This window comes from Podarcis raffonei, chromosome 2, assembly GCF_027172205.1.
Source record: "Podarcis raffonei isolate rPodRaf1 chromosome 2, rPodRaf1.pri, whole genome shotgun sequence".
Lineage (NCBI taxonomy): Eukaryota > Metazoa > Chordata > Lepidosauria > Squamata > Lacertidae > Podarcis > Podarcis raffonei.
The window spans coordinates 68,341,307-68,359,048 of record NC_070603.1 but is presented as its reverse complement, the minus strand read 5'-3'; the positions used below and the strand labels follow the sequence as shown (position 1 = coordinate 68,359,048).

At 41.8% G+C, this 17,742-nt stretch overlaps 1 protein-coding gene across 1 annotated transcript in view; it reads left to right on the top strand.

The window, feature by feature from the left end:
* LOC128403682 (serine protease inhibitor Kazal-type 5-like) overlaps positions 1-17,742 on the top strand; it is a 28,525-nt gene that overhangs the window by 9,256 nt on the left and 1,527 nt on the right. The window contains exons 5-16 of the mRNA XM_053368669.1: positions 408-538; positions 627-687; positions 2,606-2,742; positions 3,625-3,748; positions 8,143-8,243; positions 9,819-9,906; positions 10,927-10,956; positions 13,139-13,266; positions 14,574-14,634; positions 15,145-15,266; positions 16,149-16,197; positions 16,485-16,536. Of these exons, the coding sequence (XP_053224644.1) occupies positions 408-538; positions 627-687; positions 2,606-2,742; positions 3,625-3,748; positions 8,143-8,243; positions 9,819-9,906; positions 10,927-10,956; positions 13,139-13,266; positions 14,574-14,634; positions 15,145-15,266; positions 16,149-16,197; positions 16,485-16,490 (1,038 nt within the window). The 3' untranslated portion in view covers positions 16,491-16,536. The remainder of the gene's footprint in view (positions 1-407; positions 539-626; positions 688-2,605; positions 2,743-3,624; positions 3,749-8,142; positions 8,244-9,818; positions 9,907-10,926; positions 10,957-13,138; positions 13,267-14,573; positions 14,635-15,144; positions 15,267-16,148; positions 16,198-16,484; positions 16,537-17,742) is intronic.

Sequence of the window (17,742 nt, the reverse complement as noted above, 5' to 3'; positions counted from 1 at the left end):
GACTGTAGTCCACTTCATCAGATGCATCTTATAAAAGAATCATCTGATAAAGTAGAATGTAGTCTGCAAAAGCTCATAACATCATAAATTTGTTAGTCTTTAAGGTGCTACAAAACTGCTGTATTTGCTGCAACAGATGAACACAGCTACACCTCTGGAAACTTTCAGGTTTGTGCTCATTCTCTTAATTACTTCCAATGAAGATTACTTCCAGGGTGCTTCATTCCTCATAAAAGACTTATTCCATTGGGTTTGGTTCAATCAAAGGTGATTGAACATTCTGCTGATCACATGATTTTCTAAGGGACCTTAAATGCTGGATATGGTCACCCTGTTGATGACTCATGATGAACTTTATCTCCAGTGAGATTTCAAGGAGGAAAATTGATCTTCTTCTTCCACTGTAGGATGACGACTGCAGTGAATATTGGCCTTATTTCAGAGATGGGTCATTTTCCTGCACCAGAGAGAATAATCCAGTTCGTGATGCTTCTGGCAAGCAGCATAGCAATAAATGCATAATGTGTCTACAGAAGTTGTGAGTATGCAGTAATAGATTTGCTTTTTAATTAAATTGGGCCTCTCTGTCTGCAACAAAGTAAAACTTTATCCATTGTTTCTTGCAGCAAAAATGGAGGTACGATGAATTCTGTTGGAAAGGACCAACCACAAAATGGAAAAAATGAGGTGAAGCAAAGCTTTATCCAAATTTTTATTTGACCATTTAAATTCTGCATTTCTTGCCCATGGTGACCAAGAATGAGAAGAATCAGTTTTACTCCAAACAGGTTCCAACTCTGTTCATCCAAGGTTTTGTTGCATCCTGCACATACATGCACAGTTTAGCCTCTTGTTCCATATGCAAAAAGTCATGTGTGTGGTAGAGTACCGCATTATGCACAGAATTAGGAAGTCCTCCCTCATGTTCCACAGGTATCTCTTTATGCAGCACATTGTTAATTATGGAACTCACTGCCACAGGAGGCAGCAATGGCCACCAACTTGGATGGCTTTAAAAGAGGATTAGACAAATACAAGGAGGAAAAGGCTTTCAATGGCAACTAGCCATGATGGCTATGCTGTGATTGCATGATCAGAGGCAGTAATGCTCCTGAACACTTGTTGCTGAAAATCACTGGATGGGAGAGTGTTCTTATGCTTGGGTCCTACTTGTGGGTTTCCCACAGGCAATTGATTGGCCACTGTGAGAACAGGATGCTGGAGTAGAGGGGCCATTGGCCTGATCCGGCATGTTATTGTTATGTTCTTATATTGACCTGCATTATCTCTGCCCAAATCATAGAAACTACATTTGCCTGTAATGTCATTTAAAAAAATTGTGTTCAGCACTTCAGTCATTGGAATAGCTTTTAATGATTTCATTAAAAGCTAGAAAGCAGTAGACTTCAAGGCCTAGCCTATATTTCAGGCCTAGCCAAATTCATATCTGCATTAATTGATAATGTTCATCCCTGGATAACAGTTTTAGTCCATAAAGAGGTTATCTTAATATGCATAATGTTTAAAATACTATATCACATTTGAGGGCAATGTCCATTTTCGAGATTATTTTTATCTGTAAGCTGCCTTGAATCAGGTATAAATGATGATGATCATAATGAAGTTTTATATTGACTATAATGGAATGTGAATTATGCCCATCCTGTAATTAAGCATGTTGGGGAAAGTGAGAGAGAGAACTTTTCAGATCAGCTGCGTCCAGATCAATTGCATACTTAGAATGTACGTTTCAATGACTCATAAAGAAGAAATAGTTCGAGGAGACTTTAATGAAAGGTCCTCTACCTACTAACTGAACAAGCAAACAAAATAGTAAAGAACCTTCCAGATAAAAGTTGGTTATTGCTGAAACTTCTTTTTTAAAAAAGAAAATCCTTATAGATTTATTTATTTATATTTCATTCACTCACTTTACCCTTGTTCCATCATGTGGACCCAGCTAGGAGAGGATACGGGTTGTCAGTGCACATGTTCACATCATTCTTTTGCCTTCATTAAAGCTAAAGAGAATCTATATGAAAAGTTTCTCGCTGGTGAGATGTCTAAGCAACACCAGTTCATGAAACAGTATTGAGGAATCAAGGGCAGGCCCTTTCTTGCCAGCATTCCAGCCACCTTTGTTGGCTTTATTCACTATTGATTGAAAGCATGTTGCAACTTTTTAGAAGTTTTCATCATGCTCCACAGCAATTGATGCAGGGACCTGAGTATTCTCTGAATTGTTCTGGTGCAGTTGTCTGCCTGTGATCTGGTAAGGTGTTGACAGTATTTTAAGCACATTGTTGGGAAAAGTGGGGGAGATCGCTTTTATCATCCAGATCAATTGCATGCTTTGAAAATCCCTGCTAAAGAATGATAATTAGGCTGGCCGTAGAGGGCAACACCCAACAAATGTTTCTAAGACAGAGGCACTCAGGATTCCTCTGACTAACACCTCCGTCAAACACAAGGTAGTAGGTGACATGGTTCACCCTGTCACACCCTGACACCATCTGTGTCTGTGTGATGCATTTGCTGTGAATGAAGATCCTCCAGAGTTTCCAAAAATCAGACCAGCAAAGCAAACCATGTTCTTTCTCTGCAGAGGAATGATGGATGCGAGGAATATCGATCAGAGATGGGACCCAACGGAGAACTCACTTGCACCCGTGAGAATGCTCCAGTGCGGGATGCAACTGGCTACACATACAACAACAAGTGTATCATGTGCTCAGAGAAATTGTGAGTGCTCTAACTCAAAGATGAAATGATGTGCTGTCGTGAATAGCAAACTTTGGCATGTACTCTCCAAAGTTTATGGGCAGTCATTGAACACAAGAAGAAATTCCTTGTGTTTAATGTATATAGTTTATGTAATGTTAGCTACTTAGGCCAGGGTTTTATCCCCAGGGCCACATTCCCCAGCGGACAGCCTTCTGGGGGCCACATGCCAGCGGTGGGTGCAACAGCTGGTGTGACTTTTTCCATAGGCTGCTGACCAGCCATGCAAAGTCAGAGGTTTCCACATATACTGTTTTCCATCCAGGCAGTCAAGGGGCATTAGAACAGTCTGAGGATGCCTTCCAGCCAGGCAAAACCTCTTGAGGAGGATGCACATTTGAAGAAGGTCCTTCCTCCCTTCACTAAATTTGCATTATAAAAAAATTGGCCAGCCAGCACGACCAATGGTCAAGGATGATGACCATTCAGTAGCATATGGAGGGTGACAGGTCCCCCCACCCAGGATCTAGGGAGTACCAGGTTGGGATAGGTTGCTATATACCAGGTGTGGTAAACTTTTGTCCTTCCAGGTGTTGCTGAAGGACAACTCCCATCATTCCTGACCATGCTGGCTAGGGCTGAGGGGAGTTGTAGTTCAACAACATCTGGAAGGCCAAAGGTTCCACATTTCTGATATATTAAAACAAAGCAGCTGCTCACTTCTTTGTACATGCCTGTGGGTTTGTTCTCTCCTTGTGTTTTCATTTTTGTTTTACTGTCCTTGGTTTTCTTTTCTTCTTTCAATCTTCTCCTGAATGTTCAAGTTCTAACAAGTGTTTGAACATAAGAACTCCAGTTTCCAATTCCTGTTACTCACGTTGTTCTACATTCCATGCCTCTTAGCAAAAAAGAAGTTCGAGAAGGCAGGATCGTTGGAGGAGGAAGAGGAGGCAGTGGTGGTGGTGCTGTGGATACTTATGGGAACAGAATCGTTCAAGGGAATTTCAACCCAGGGAACAGCAACGAGGTGAGGAAAAATGTCGGGCAAGCTGCTACCTGAGCACTACTTTCCTACTCAAGAAAAGGGATGCTTTATCCTGTCTCTGATACTGTGCTGTAATGTTCATCGCCTAGAAAGCATGATTGGGAAGAGAGATCACATTCTCATAGCAAATCAGAAACATGAACGTAAAACATCCAGGCTGAGCTCGGTCCAAAGGCTTTAACAGCCTGGGATAACATGGTAGAAAGCAACATGCAAATAATTTCTGAACACAAGCCACAGCTTCTGTGTGGCGTGGGAGTTGCCTGATAGGTATTGGTAGATCAGAGCCAGGGAGACAGCAAATCCATGATTGCAACATATCGTGGAGATGGCTCAATCACAGAGAGGTCTCTGATGTTAAAGAAGAATGCCATGAGATGGAGAATGAAGGAAGCTCCAAATTTATAGGGTACGATCTAGGCTGCAGTGCCAGTCCTGAGCATCCAGCTGGGCCTCAGAATTAGCTCCTTGGTTTGAACAACTTGTTAGTGGTCTGAGGAGGATACTTCCCCTGAGTGCTGCCTTAGATCTAGCCCAGCTTTCAGTAATATTACTTACAAATTAAATAGCCAAACAAGTCAAAATTATCCTTCCTTTAAGGAAAACCATTATTAGAACAATAAAAATGTCAATGAAGGCAATAACTATAAACCAAACGAGTAAAAACATCCTACAGAGATAACCACACAAGCAATGAAAACTTGCTTTCACACATGACATGTTGGCATTTAGGTTCTAATGTGCCAAATATGTGGGCCCTAGTCCAGCTTTAGTCACACAAAACTAGTGGCCTTTGTTGGGGATGTACAGCAAGAGATGCTTCTGGACAATTTGGTAATGTATTGGCTGGGCTTCCCATTGTTGAGTCAGGCTGGTGGTCTTCACATTGTTTGTTTACTAATTAATTATACTTCATTTAGAAGAGTTTATATAGTTTCCATGAGACTCCCAGTGGTTTCCTAACCAGGCTCTGATCTGGCCCACATCCAATCATGAATGAGTCATTCCCATTCGTGGGGTGGGGAGCTTATGCATGTTAAACTTATCCCTAATCATGCCCATCAACAATTCATATAGACCAACCAGAGATATGATTAGGGTGGCCATGCATCTTGCTTTAAAGAGGACAACTCTGTCTTTGAAATGCTAACAGAGGATAGCCCTCTATTTGAAGGAGTCCTCTGTTTGAAGGGCTGTCTGGTCCAAGCCTGGTTTAAGGATGAAGAACCCTAAGGGAAAGCAGCAGAGACCTTGAAGTTACCACCAACAGTTAGCAGCAGCTCACCTGCTCACAGCCTTCATCACTATGGTGAGATGTATTTTCATTTGAATTTGCATTAGCCAGCCTGTCTAAATTTGCATTCAAACATATAAATCAGTACATGCTAATTTTATGCATATCTTTGTCATATTTTGGGGTGATGCATAAGTGGCCACCCCAGAGAGGTGTCTTAAATTGTAAATAAACAGTTCTCATATTTTTAATATAAGGCTTTCATGATTTGACTAACATCAGCAACTGTTTAAGAATGACAAGAAAAGATGCAATCTCTCCTCATGGTTTTCCATGGGAAGACCATTCATTAACCTAGCTCTGCAGTAAAAAAAAAAAAACAAAAACAAACAAACAAAACTCCTTTGTCTCAGGGTAAAACTTTCTATTTTGCAGCCAACAGGTTTTTTCGACATGTTAAGACATGTAAGAAAATCCTTTTGAATTCACTGGGGCTTACTTGTGAATAAACAAGGTTAGGCTTGTGTTGTGAAGCTTGAATGGTGGCCCAGAGATTATAGCTGTGAAGCCCTTCCACGTGTTAGGGGAGTCAGTACTGTGTGCTACATTAGTCCTGTTCAGACATTCAAACTCCTGTGTAAAGAAACATGGAAGTGGGGCCACACTCCATATGCCCATCTCTGACATTGCATGTACTGAGTAGTGACACATGCATAATGCAGATATCTGCAGAGGAGGGGAGGGCTTTGTGTATTCAGCTTTACATACAGAGACCCCCCCCCCTTCTGCAGATGTACATGCTGCATTCACATGGTGTGCACCTGGTGTGCATGATGTCAGTGGCAGGGTTTCTCACCACATTGCTGTACAAAGGACCTCAGAAGACTGACTGAACAGGGATATTGACATACAGGCCTGCTTTCTCACTCTTTCTAGGCAGGGACTGATTAAGAAAATTGTTCTTCCATTGCATTACGTGCATTACGTATCACTGGTCTCCACGCTCTTTTCTTGTGCTAGCTGCTTTCAATATGGGAGAATTGCCAACAGTTTCAGGGGTGGGGTGGGGGTGCAATGCAATGGCATTGCTTGGAAGGGGCCACAGAGGCAGTTGCCCTGGGAGCAAATTTCTTAGGGGCACAAAATTTCAACACCCAGTGCTGTCTCAATACAATTGCTTCCATTGCTGGGCTCCATTGAAAACAGCTTCTCCAGGAAGTGAGCTCTCCAGAGAATGGAATGTCTCTTATCTCTGCAGCTGTGATCTCCCTGGTTTTCAACCAGTGTGCTGCAGCACCCTGAGGTTCCTTGAATGATGGTCAGGGGTGCTGCTGGCAACATTGGCCTCTGTCCCTCTTTCCTCCCCTCCCTCCTCTGATGCCCTCTTGCATCTCTGCCTCCCCAAGGCTTGTGTGGCTGTTTGTTGCAGCAGCCCTGGTTACAAGCTCCACAGGTGAATGATGCTTCTTGGGCTAACCAGGGGGGTACTTCCCAGAGTCCTGTGGGGCAGTGTGAGGAGGCATCTCTCTTTGGGGCAGGGTGGGCAGCTCAGAGACCAGGGGTGACAAAATCTGGTGGTTCAAAAACTTGACCCTCTTCCTGTTTTAAAGAATGCATCATTATTTTGTAACGCCAAAATTACAAGACATTCAAGCATAATGACCCCCCCCCCCCATTTTCAAAGCACCGTGTTGCATCTCATTGTAATCCTTGCCTGTCACTCAGATGTAGGAATGTAAGAAGGTATCATTTCCTATTCTGCCCTGTATGGTCACATGCAGCATTGCTTCTGTCTCGCTGCACTTTGTCTGTCACCAAATACAGTATTTGTATCACTGTCCACTGTGGTAAAATTATGTAATTTACGTAAATTACATGGTCAGTGCATAATTCCACACCCTTCATTTTGATATGAAGGAAACACAATGCAAATGGAGGTGAAACCTAATCACTTGTGCACTGAAAGCAACAACATCAGCAAATAGTGATAGTATTTCCTGGGTGGATTTCTGTTCATATGTGGATGAGTAAATGAACATCAGCAATTTACATATCTCTTTTCATTTCCAACTGAATTTCTCTACTCAAAGCTCTGTCTCTTTCTCTGACAAGGGCTTGATCCTTTGCCTTCCACAAAGCAGATTCCTGAGTACATTGATTGTTCCAGAAACTTCTCGTGGTTCCAGACACTTCTCGTGGTTCAGCATTGCTGCATCTTTCCTCAGATTTGTCTGCATCACCCAGGACAGGCAATAAGTGGATTGATGTCCTCATCAGTACTTACTGTAATCTCTGCTTTAGGATTAATACTGTGTTTGATTGTTTTGCTCTCCAGTTCCCATCATTTCATTTGATACTGTAATGCTTGTGGCAATTTCTGTCACTGAGCCTTTCTTTAAAATACTACCAGAAGTGGCAGCTCCGGCTCAGCAAGAGTTTGTGAAAAGAGAAAAGACTGTGTAAAACCAAAATATGCACACATTCTGGCTATCCCACAATAATGATCACACTAGAAACAACTGTCATAAAGTTTATTCTCCGCTGCCTCAACGCTGTGTATAGTTCATTATCAAAAAGTGAGGTGCATTCCAGCTCAATAGCATTCTGTGACAAAGTGATTAGGCAGGCTTGACAGCTGGGCCTGGTGAGCTGCCTGTCAAGTTGGAGAGCCCTCCTCTTTAATCAAATCTAGAAAGGGATGGGGGGGGGAGAGAAAAAGCACACCTTCACTGGCAGTTGGGACTTGTCAGCTGGGAGAGAAGATAGCCTGAGAGAATGAGAGGGTGGAGTGGGGTGCGGGGAAGGAGAGGAAGAGGGAGAAGCTAAGTTTAAGTACACCATCTGACCCCTTGTTTTCCATTAGTTCCATTAGCAAATGTTGTGCCTTCATATTGCAGAAACTTTTTCTTGTGTCCTTCCCCATGACCTTTGACCCAGCCTATTTTGTTCTGATTTGTATGAGTTTAAGGGTGCACAGATTTTGATGGGGAGAACCTCCAAGATCACTACTCTCTTGATGGAAAAGAGTAGATCTCGTTCGCACAAACCGTGGTCTCTCTCTCTCTCTTTTTGTGTGGTCTCTCTTTTGTGAACAAGAAAAGAAGTCACCCTCTTATCAAACTTGCTTCTTCTCCACTGACAGAAAAACTGCAACCCATATGGAAAAAATGATGTAAATAATCCTTGCCCTGCAGAATATCAGATTGCATCGGGGGATTACAGATCATATACCAATTGTGGAGGGTGAGTATGCTTGACATGCAAAGATCTGTGTGATAGCAGTTATGATGCCAAAGTGGGAGTTTATCAATGCTTTGCCACAATGAGGTAGTTGGGTTGCAAATGTCTGGCCAAATATTCAGGTACCCTGGGTAATACCTGCTGGTTTCTCTTAGGGACAACGGCTTTACTATCTGAAGTGTGGAATCATCAGTCTGTTGCTAAAACTCAGCTCTGCCTTTTCTTGGAAGAGATCCAGGAATTTCAGTTCTAAATGAGTGTTTGAAGGCTGTGGTGGGGTAAATGAGGTTGAACAGGCTTAGACAGGATCCACAAAAGCAATACATATAGATGCGTTCTTCCTTTGCCTCTGAGTCAAGTCCGCAGACTTTATTGTGCTCCTGGACCTGAGCTTAATGTTGAAGGCTCAAATAGCACAGCAGTTAGGACCACATTCTATCTGGCAGAAAAAATACTTGTAGAGATGAGACGGGTCAAATTTCATATAATCATAGAATTGTAGAATTGGAGGAGATACTGAGGGTCATCTAGTCCAACCCTACTGCAATGCAGGAATCTCAACTAAAGCATCCATGACAGATGGTCATCCAACCTCTTCCTGATGATTAGTAAGAATCTCCTTCTCACTTGAATCCATTGGTTCAGGTCCTAGCCTCCAGAGCAGGAGAAAACAAATTTGCTCCATCTTCCATGTGACAGCCCTTGAGATATTTGAAGATCCATGCTTCTGTGATTTGTGACCCTAATTGGCTTTGGATGTGCTCCAACCATGGTTTCCTTTAAACTTATACTTCTAACCATGATTTCTAGAAACATTCATTTTAAACTAGTAACCTTGCAGCAAGAAAGAATTGTTGGATCAAAGAAAACGACATGTCATCCATGCTCTTGGCAGGATCAGATCCCACAGGAGAGAAGGGCAAGGAGGACCAAGTAATACAGGCAACAAGTAATATTTGGCGTTCTGAAAAATATGCCATCGTTTTGTTTGTAGCAGGTGCTGGATGAGATTGTGCAAGAATGTCCCCAATCAGATCTAACAGAAATTTCAGATGTCTGTTCGTAGGATCGATTCCAGGGAGCTAGCAATGGAAGGAGACATTTGAGGTTAATGCAAACAGACTGGAATATCTGGGGTGGAAAAGGAGTAGAAAGTGAGATTGAGAAGGGAAGTGAGATTAGGCATATAGCAAATGTCACAGCGGCATTATATAAACCTATGATATATTCACAATTGGGAGTAACAGCTATAGTCTGGTTATACTGTCAGAATGGATATTGCATAGTGGAAATGGTATAGAAAGAGTAAGTAAAACATGTCAACAAAGGCTTCAAAAGAAATTGAGGCTTTTTAGTTCAGAAAAGGATAAGAGAAAATATTTTCCGTCTCTCAGAATAGTAGATCTTTCAGTTACATTGATTGGCTGACAGTTCTACACAAACAAAAGGAGGCACTTTGCTTCTTCCTGTGACGCCTAGTAATTAAGTTGTTGAATTTGTTGCCACCGGATGTTGTGGCGGCTACTGACACTTATATTTTTTTAAGGGTTAGAAAAACTTACGTGACTTTTCTTCTAGGACAGGACAGTCATCATACTACAATGAAAATTGTAGGAAAGGGCCCTTCCGCAATAGGCAGAAGAAAATTGCTGTTGGGGACAAGAAGGTAAAAATCACCTCCTAATATAGTTCATTATTGGTTACATTACTTATTAGATTTATATACCACCTTTTCCCTGAGGAGCTCAAGGCAGTTTATATGGTTCTGCCCCTTCTCAATGTAGCCCCACAACAACCCCATGAAGAATCTTAGGCTAAGAGATAATGACTGACCAAAGTCATCCAGTGAGCTTCAAAGCTGAGAGGGGATTTGATCCCTGGCCTCCTTGGTCCTAGTCCAATCCTCTAACCACTACTCCACAACAACAGAATAAATCCTTGTCACAAAGCAGTAGTGGCTATGTGGGCACTCCAGTAGGGACAGAAGGATATGGTGTCCCATGCTTGTACTGTTGCTAAATAAAAATGGTCTATGTGCCCAAGTACAAAATAAGCTGTGAGGAGTGGTTCTGCATTTAATGCATCGCTCACAAACTGGCTGTGGTACTCCATGCTCTGGTAAATTCCAGACTGGATTATTGCAATGCATTCTACATGGAGCTGCCCTTGAAGATGGCTTGGACACTTCAATTGGTCCAAAATGCAGTTGCCAGATTTCTGACTGCGTTCCATCTAGAACTCATATAACCCCTGTTTTAAAACAGCAACAATGGTTACCAGTTCATTTCTAGGCCCAACTCAAGGTGCTCATGCTAATGTTTAAAGCTCTAAATGGCTTTGGCCCCAAATATCCGAAATACTGCCTCCTTCCCTACACCCTTCTTAGGTGTAGGGGTCCTACACCTAAGCAAAGAGGCCCTCTTGAGAGCTCCACCTACTTCAGAAGTTTGGGGTGGTGGTGATGGCCTGGGAGAGGGCATTCTCTGTACAGCCCATAAATTGTGGAATTCCCTCCCCACAGAGGTGTTTCCCTCTTCTTCACTATATATTTTTCAGTGAATGTTGCAGATACATGTCTATACCCTGGTCTTTGAAAACTTATATTTTCAAATATATATATTTTAGAACCCACTAAAATTTAAAATGTTTTAAATTGTTTTTAATGCTGTACTTTATTCTTTTGCAGCCCACGGCAGGACCTTCAGGTGAAGGGCAGGTAATAAATATAATAAATGTTGTTGTTGTTGATGATGATATGTGAACTTCAGTGTTTGCATATATTTGTGTATTTATACATCACATTTCTAATGTTTCAATTCCTATATATATATATATATTAGAACCCACTAAAATTTATTTTTAATGCTGTACCTTATTTTTCTGCAGCCCACCCCAGGGCCTACAGGTGAAGTGAAGGTAATAAATATAAGGATGGTGTTGATGATGATGATATGTGATCACCAGTGTTTGTATATACACTGGTACCTCGGGTTACATACGCTTCAGGTTACAGACTCTGCTAACCCAGAAATAGTGCTTCAGGTTAAGAACTTTGCTTCAGGATGAGAACAGAAATTGTGCTCCAGCGGCGCAGCAGCAGCAGGAGGCCCCATTAGCTAAAGTGGTGCTTCAGGTTAAGAACAGTTTCAGGTTAAGAACGGACCTCCAGAACTAATTAAGTACTTAACCCGAGGTACCATTGTATTTGTGTATTTATACATCACACTTCTAATGTTTCAATTCACACATTGGCTTGGAATTTAAAGCCAGCTGATTCAGTAGGAAGCCAGTGCTCCTGGATTTTTGACTGTCTGCAGGGAAAACATCAGAAGCCGCAGGTCCTCTGATTATAGCAATATAATTCTGAGAAGTTGCAAGTCCTGAAAGCATTTCTATTCTCCTTAAAAAACAAACAAATCCTAATCTCTACTGAATCTGGAAATTCCAGTGTTTCTGAGGTCAAGCCAGAAGACTCTAAGGTCCCTTTGAATTCTTTGTAGAAAGGATACGCCTAAACGTATATTTCTCCTTGCATCATGCTATATGCAAATAGCTATATGAGTTTCTTTCTTGTACAGTAAATGTAGAAAGACCAAACTCACGTTTACTCTGCTTGTCTGTTCATAATAAAAAAAATCCTTCCAGTAGCACACTTCTTCAGATTCTTCATGCACACGAAAACTCATACCAATAACAAACTTAGTTGGTCTCTAAGGTGCTACTGGAAGGAATTTTTTTATTTTGTTTCGACTACAGAAGACCAACACGGCTACCTACCTGTCTGTTCATAATTACTCACATACCTTCAGGCCTGCACATATAAACACACCTCCATGAATATCACGAAAGTATGTTAATTTGTTGGAATGAGACATTGCCCTCTAGTGACTGGAAACAAACAAAACAGTTACATTAGCTACTGTTTAATAAATCCCTTGTTACAAGAAAGGGCTCCTGCGGCTGTTCCTAAATATATGGTTGTGTAAATGAAAAGAACAGATGGATGAGCCTTTCATGTGGTATGCTCACATATGTATACACTCACAGTGATCAACCCAGGTATTGTTTTTATTATTATGTAGTAGTAGATGAACAGGAAGGGTGATCGCTTATAACAGAACTGATCCTTCATTCTGACAAACTGACTCGGGAATGCACAGGGTGCTCTTGGATGAGGTGGCAGGTAGATGCATTGATTCTCCTGCCTTGGGCAAGGAACCTGTCAATAATAATAATAATAATAATAATAATAATAATAATAATAATAATAATTTATTATTATTATTATTTATACTCCGCCCATCTGGCTGGGTTTCCCCAGCCACTCTGGGTGGCTCCCAACAGAATATTAAAATTACGATAAAACATCAAACATTAAAAACTTCCCTAAATAGGGTTGCCTTCAGATGTTCTAGAATGCCTTGCGTGTGTCCTTTTATTGAGCAGTTCTTAGCTAGCTGGCACTACACATCAGATCAGTTCCAGCTTTTTCTTTTCTTTTCTGCTGTTTGTACAGTGCAGGACTTATATTCAGTTTCTTTCTGTATTGTTCATCATACCCATCCCTTTGGGAGTGATGGAGTGGAGGGATGATCCGAGCAAAGGCTATCAAAGAGGCCCCAAAAATTATTGAGAAGAAATTTGACCATGAAACACCTCACTATAAGAGCTGTGAGCCGATGGAACAATTGTTGTTGTTGTTGTTGTTTGTACCCCGCCCATCTGACTGGGTTACCCCAGCCACTCTGAGTGGCTTCCAACATATATAAAGACATAATAAAACATTAAACATTAAAAGCTCTATGTATTTTGTCAGTCCTAAAACATTTATGATTAAGTAAGTTACCTTATACTGTAGTATGTTATCTAATTTACTTATATCTATTTTCTCCTTCCAGCTGGACTGTGATCAAATTCTAGCTGATATAAAGAAGGAAGGGACTTCTTGCAACGCTCTGTGGTCTCCTGTTTGTGGCACTGATGAGAAAACATATAGCAATAAATGTTTCCTGTGTTCCGCAATTGTGTGAGTATTAGCAGTTGCTCTGGGGGCATTGCAAATGCACTCTGACTTCATTGTGGGATCCTAATTGTGTTTACTTCATAGCAAACTACCCAACATCTTGGTGATTTTCCAATGACATACACAGGGATCAACAAGATCCCAATTAAAGGAATGACAGATAATTCAGGATAATGGCAATGCTTAATATGGATGCCATCTTTGTCATCATTCATTGGAAACCCTAACCGTGTTTAATGATCACCTAGCCAAGAATTAAGATAGGATTTAATTCATAATGGGATGAGTGAATGAGGGTGTGTGTGAAAGAAAGGGAGAGAATTCCTCATAATCCTAAGACGTCTTGAAAGACCTGTCTTCAAAAAACAGTGAGGCCAAACTGTGACAGCAGGTATGAAAAGTGACTGCCTCGTGTTCTGCATTAATTGATCAGCATCTCATCATAAAAAGCATATATATCAGTAATCAGGTTCCCCAAGTGTGTCCAAAGATGTTGTGTATAGATTCTGCTTCCTCCACAAGAGCTGGTTCACACAACCATTGTGAGGTGCATGTTGGTGGACATTTAAAAAGTCCACGCATTCAGCTTTGACATCCTGAACTTATCACACAACAACCAGGATTCAGCTTTTTGAACGCGATGTGTGTGTGATTTTTAAAACATTGGCAGTCTAGCCCAAAATTGAAACCTGCACTTAATAGCAATTGCTTGAATGACTTGCCCTAGTCTGAGAATAACTGTGTTTAGGGATTTCAGGCACCTTTCCTATGAGTGTTGTGCCCTTGATAGTCATGTGAAAAGATCCTCAAGCAGTTCTCTCAATACTTGGAAGCAGCATATTAATTAGGTAGCATGACACACTGAGTGATGCTGAGGATTGTTCTGCTTGTTTTGCTGATTTTAATGTTGTTCAATTATTGCTTGCATGCGACTAGAGGAACAACTGAAAACAACACACAATAAATACAATATAGCACTTAATGCAACATAAAGCAGGGCGGGTGCAGTTGGGGGAGGGGCTTGGGGTGGTTAGGTTTGGCACCAGCAGGCAGCCAGGCTGGGCCGTTGTTAATGGTTCTATCTTCAACTCATATATATCCTAAATCAACAGAGTATTGCCCTGCTTTGGAATACCTTGGCTAAGCCATCATCTGATTCCTCTCCCTAAGCATGACCATTTTGTACCTTCTGTCTATATGTTGTCTTATATCTGTTCTGCACATAGTCTACCATAACTTGATCATAGGGTTAACTCACTTTAGGGGAGTGATAGGGGAGCACCATATAACATTTATTCTACTATTTCTAGGAAAGCTGAAGATACCCTTGCGCTAAAGAACGAAGGTGAATGTCAGGCTGGTCATATAAAGGTGAGACTCTGAATAATTTGAGGGCAGGGCTAGCATTAAATGATCTGTTGAGTCAAATGGAACTACTAAAGCAGGGATGTCCAACAGGTTGATTGTGATCTACTGGTTGATTGTGGGGCATCCCTGGTCGATCCTGATTGATTGCCCCCCCAAAAAAGCTCAACAATGGGTAGATCACTGCCAGGGTTTTTTAAGTGGGAGTAGATCGCAGTCTCTTGGAAGTTGGACATCCCAGTACTAAAGGAATGGTATCTGACTAAGTGATTCTCAGAGTAAGTCCATTGAAATCAATGGAGTTAAGTTAGTCAAGACTAACTGGGTCTGTTCTGAGTATGAATTTGTCAGATGCCACCTTAGGTTTCCAGATATGCCAAATATCAGTTTATCATTGTCTCTTCCAAACTTTAACAAAGTATAAGGTTAATCAGCCATGGCGACCGGGAGGTGATGACTGAGTATAGTTGTCTTCTCCAAGTGTCCATTCTAGTATTTTTGCTGCTGTTTTGTTAGGCTGACTGCAGCCAATACCCCCAAACCAGAGGGAAAGTCCTTTGCAAGAGGAGAAGCCAGGAGGTGTGTGGAACAGATGGCGAGACATACGGCAGTGAGTGCATGCTCTGTGACAGAATCCTGTGAGTAAACCAAGCCTGCCTTGCCCATAATAATACTGAAAGGCATACAACTTTTTCATTAATTAAACCAAAATGCATATTCCCACCAGGGGTTCTCATGCACTGAAGTGGCCAGCAGTGAAGAATCCTCTTAACTCGGCACACACATTCATAGTGGAACCATTCCATCTTTACTTTCAACAGAATTGTGGGGATTACAATAAACTCAAAGTGGGCTATTTTAATCAGAACTGTTGCATTTTCCACGTGCTTCTTAAGGTATCCTGATTCATAAAAGATGTTTCTGCGCAATGCTTAAAAAGGAACTAAGAGAACCATCAGCAACAGATTTAATGGCAATGTTTGTACTGAGACAGAAAACAAACTCTTTCTCAACCTTTGCAGCAGATTATATTCTGAATTCTTTTTAGCATCACATCTAATCTGTGAAATGTTCTGTGACCTTACTATGAAGGCCTTTCCACCAGCGAAGTTATTAGGACTGTATGTGTGGGTGGTGCTGTGGGTTAAAGCCTCAGCGCCTAGGACTTGCCGATCGAAAGGTCGGCGGTTCGAATCCCCGCGGCGGGGTGCGCTCCCGTTGCTCGGTCCCAGCGCCTGCCAACCTAGCAGTTCGAAAGCACGTCAAAGTGCAAGTAGATAAATAGGGACCGCTTACCAGCGGGAAGGTAAACGGCGTTCCGTGAGCTGCGCTGGCTCGCCAGATGCAGCTTGTCACTCTGGCCACGTGACTCGGAAGTGTCTCCGGACAGCGCTGGCCCACGGCCTCTTGAGTGAGATGGGCGCACAACCCTAGAGTCTGGCAAGACTGGCCCGCACGGGCAGGGGTACCTTTACCTTTATGTGTGTTCACACTAATCTATTCTCTCTCCTTTTTTTTAGGAAAACAAAATCTGAAATTGGTATAAAAAATATCGGACCATGCCCTAAGGTTTGTTCTGCTCTTACTATATATAGATTGTCAATGGACACCAGAAGTTTATAATAACTCTTCATCATCCCATTTATTGTAGCCATAAAACTGAAGGGGGGAAAAGAGGTTAGCAATTGTGTAAAATGTGAACTGGTCCTCTCAGCACTGGGTCAGTTTCTGTCCTACCCCTTCCACCCTTTTGTCAGGACTCTTGCTTTGACACACACACCCCAGTTGATGTCATTTTGACGCACATGGGCCTTCAGATGTGTAACACCACCCTCTCACTATGACTCTCTTCCCAGATATAAAGGCGTTCAGGTTGCCAGAAAGCTTTAGGAAGAAAGCGTGACAAAGGTAAGAAGAAGAAGAAGCCAAAGTCACATGGCTGTAATAAGGGAGATGAGGGTATTACAACAACCAAACGCTGCAGAAAAACCTGTTGCAATTTTATGGTGACTCGCAGTCTAAGGAAGGAACCAGATGCACACCCAGTATGTGCCTGTCTCTAAACCCACAGTTGCTCAAATAATGGGAATGTAGAGTAAGGGATGCGGGTGGTGCTGTGGTTTAAACTACTGAGCCTCTTGGGCTTGCCAATCGGAAGGTCGGCGGTTCAAATCCCTGCGACAGGGTGAGCTCCCATTGCTCGGTCCCAGCTCCTGCCAACGTAGCAGTTCTAAAGCACGTCAAAAAGTGCAAGTAGATAAATAGCTACCGCTGCGGCGGGAAGGTAAATGGGATTTTGGTGCGCTGCCCTGGTTTCACCGGAAATGGCTTAGTCATGCTTGCCACATGACCTGGAAAACTGTCTGCAGACAAACATCGGCTCCCTCAGCCAGTAAAGCAAGATGAGCACTGCAACCCCAGAGTCGTTCGCAACTGGACTTAATTGTCAGGGGTCCTTTACCTTTACCTTTAAGCCTCAGTCAATAATCATTTCAGATACTTCCAGGACCAAATTCACAGAGTCAGAAAACCCAAGAACTCTGTTCAACATACAAGAATTTAGGAACTTATGAGGAGGCTCCTTTTTCCACATACAGAAATGATGACCACTTTGGAAATAACTGTGGCAGTTCCATGAGTTTCCCAGAGAATATCCCTTTCTCTGCAGACAGTATTAGAAATTTCTGTGCACTGATAACTGAAAATTTGCCATTTTATTGACTTTCAGATATCAAATTGATCCACCTCATCCAAGCCTTGCGTTTTTGGTGTGTGTGTTTTTAGAGCCCTAGGTTGTCATAGTATTAAATACATGTTCCTATTGCCCCAAAGAATTTAGGGATGTGGATTACTTTTATTTTTTACAAATTATTTTTAATTATTTTTAAAACAAAATTTCTCTGAGAACAAATGTGAACTGTCAATATACTTTGCAGGAATAAATTACTATTAGAAAATAATGCTGTGTAAAGTTCAAAGATCATTGGCGTGTTTCAACCGGCAATGTTCAGCCTCTTGAAATTGTGAAATTGCAAGCCAGTCTGCTCCACAAAGCAAGCAACAGATAGCATAGATTTCATATCAAAGTGATTTTCCCAGTGTTTTTTTCTCGGG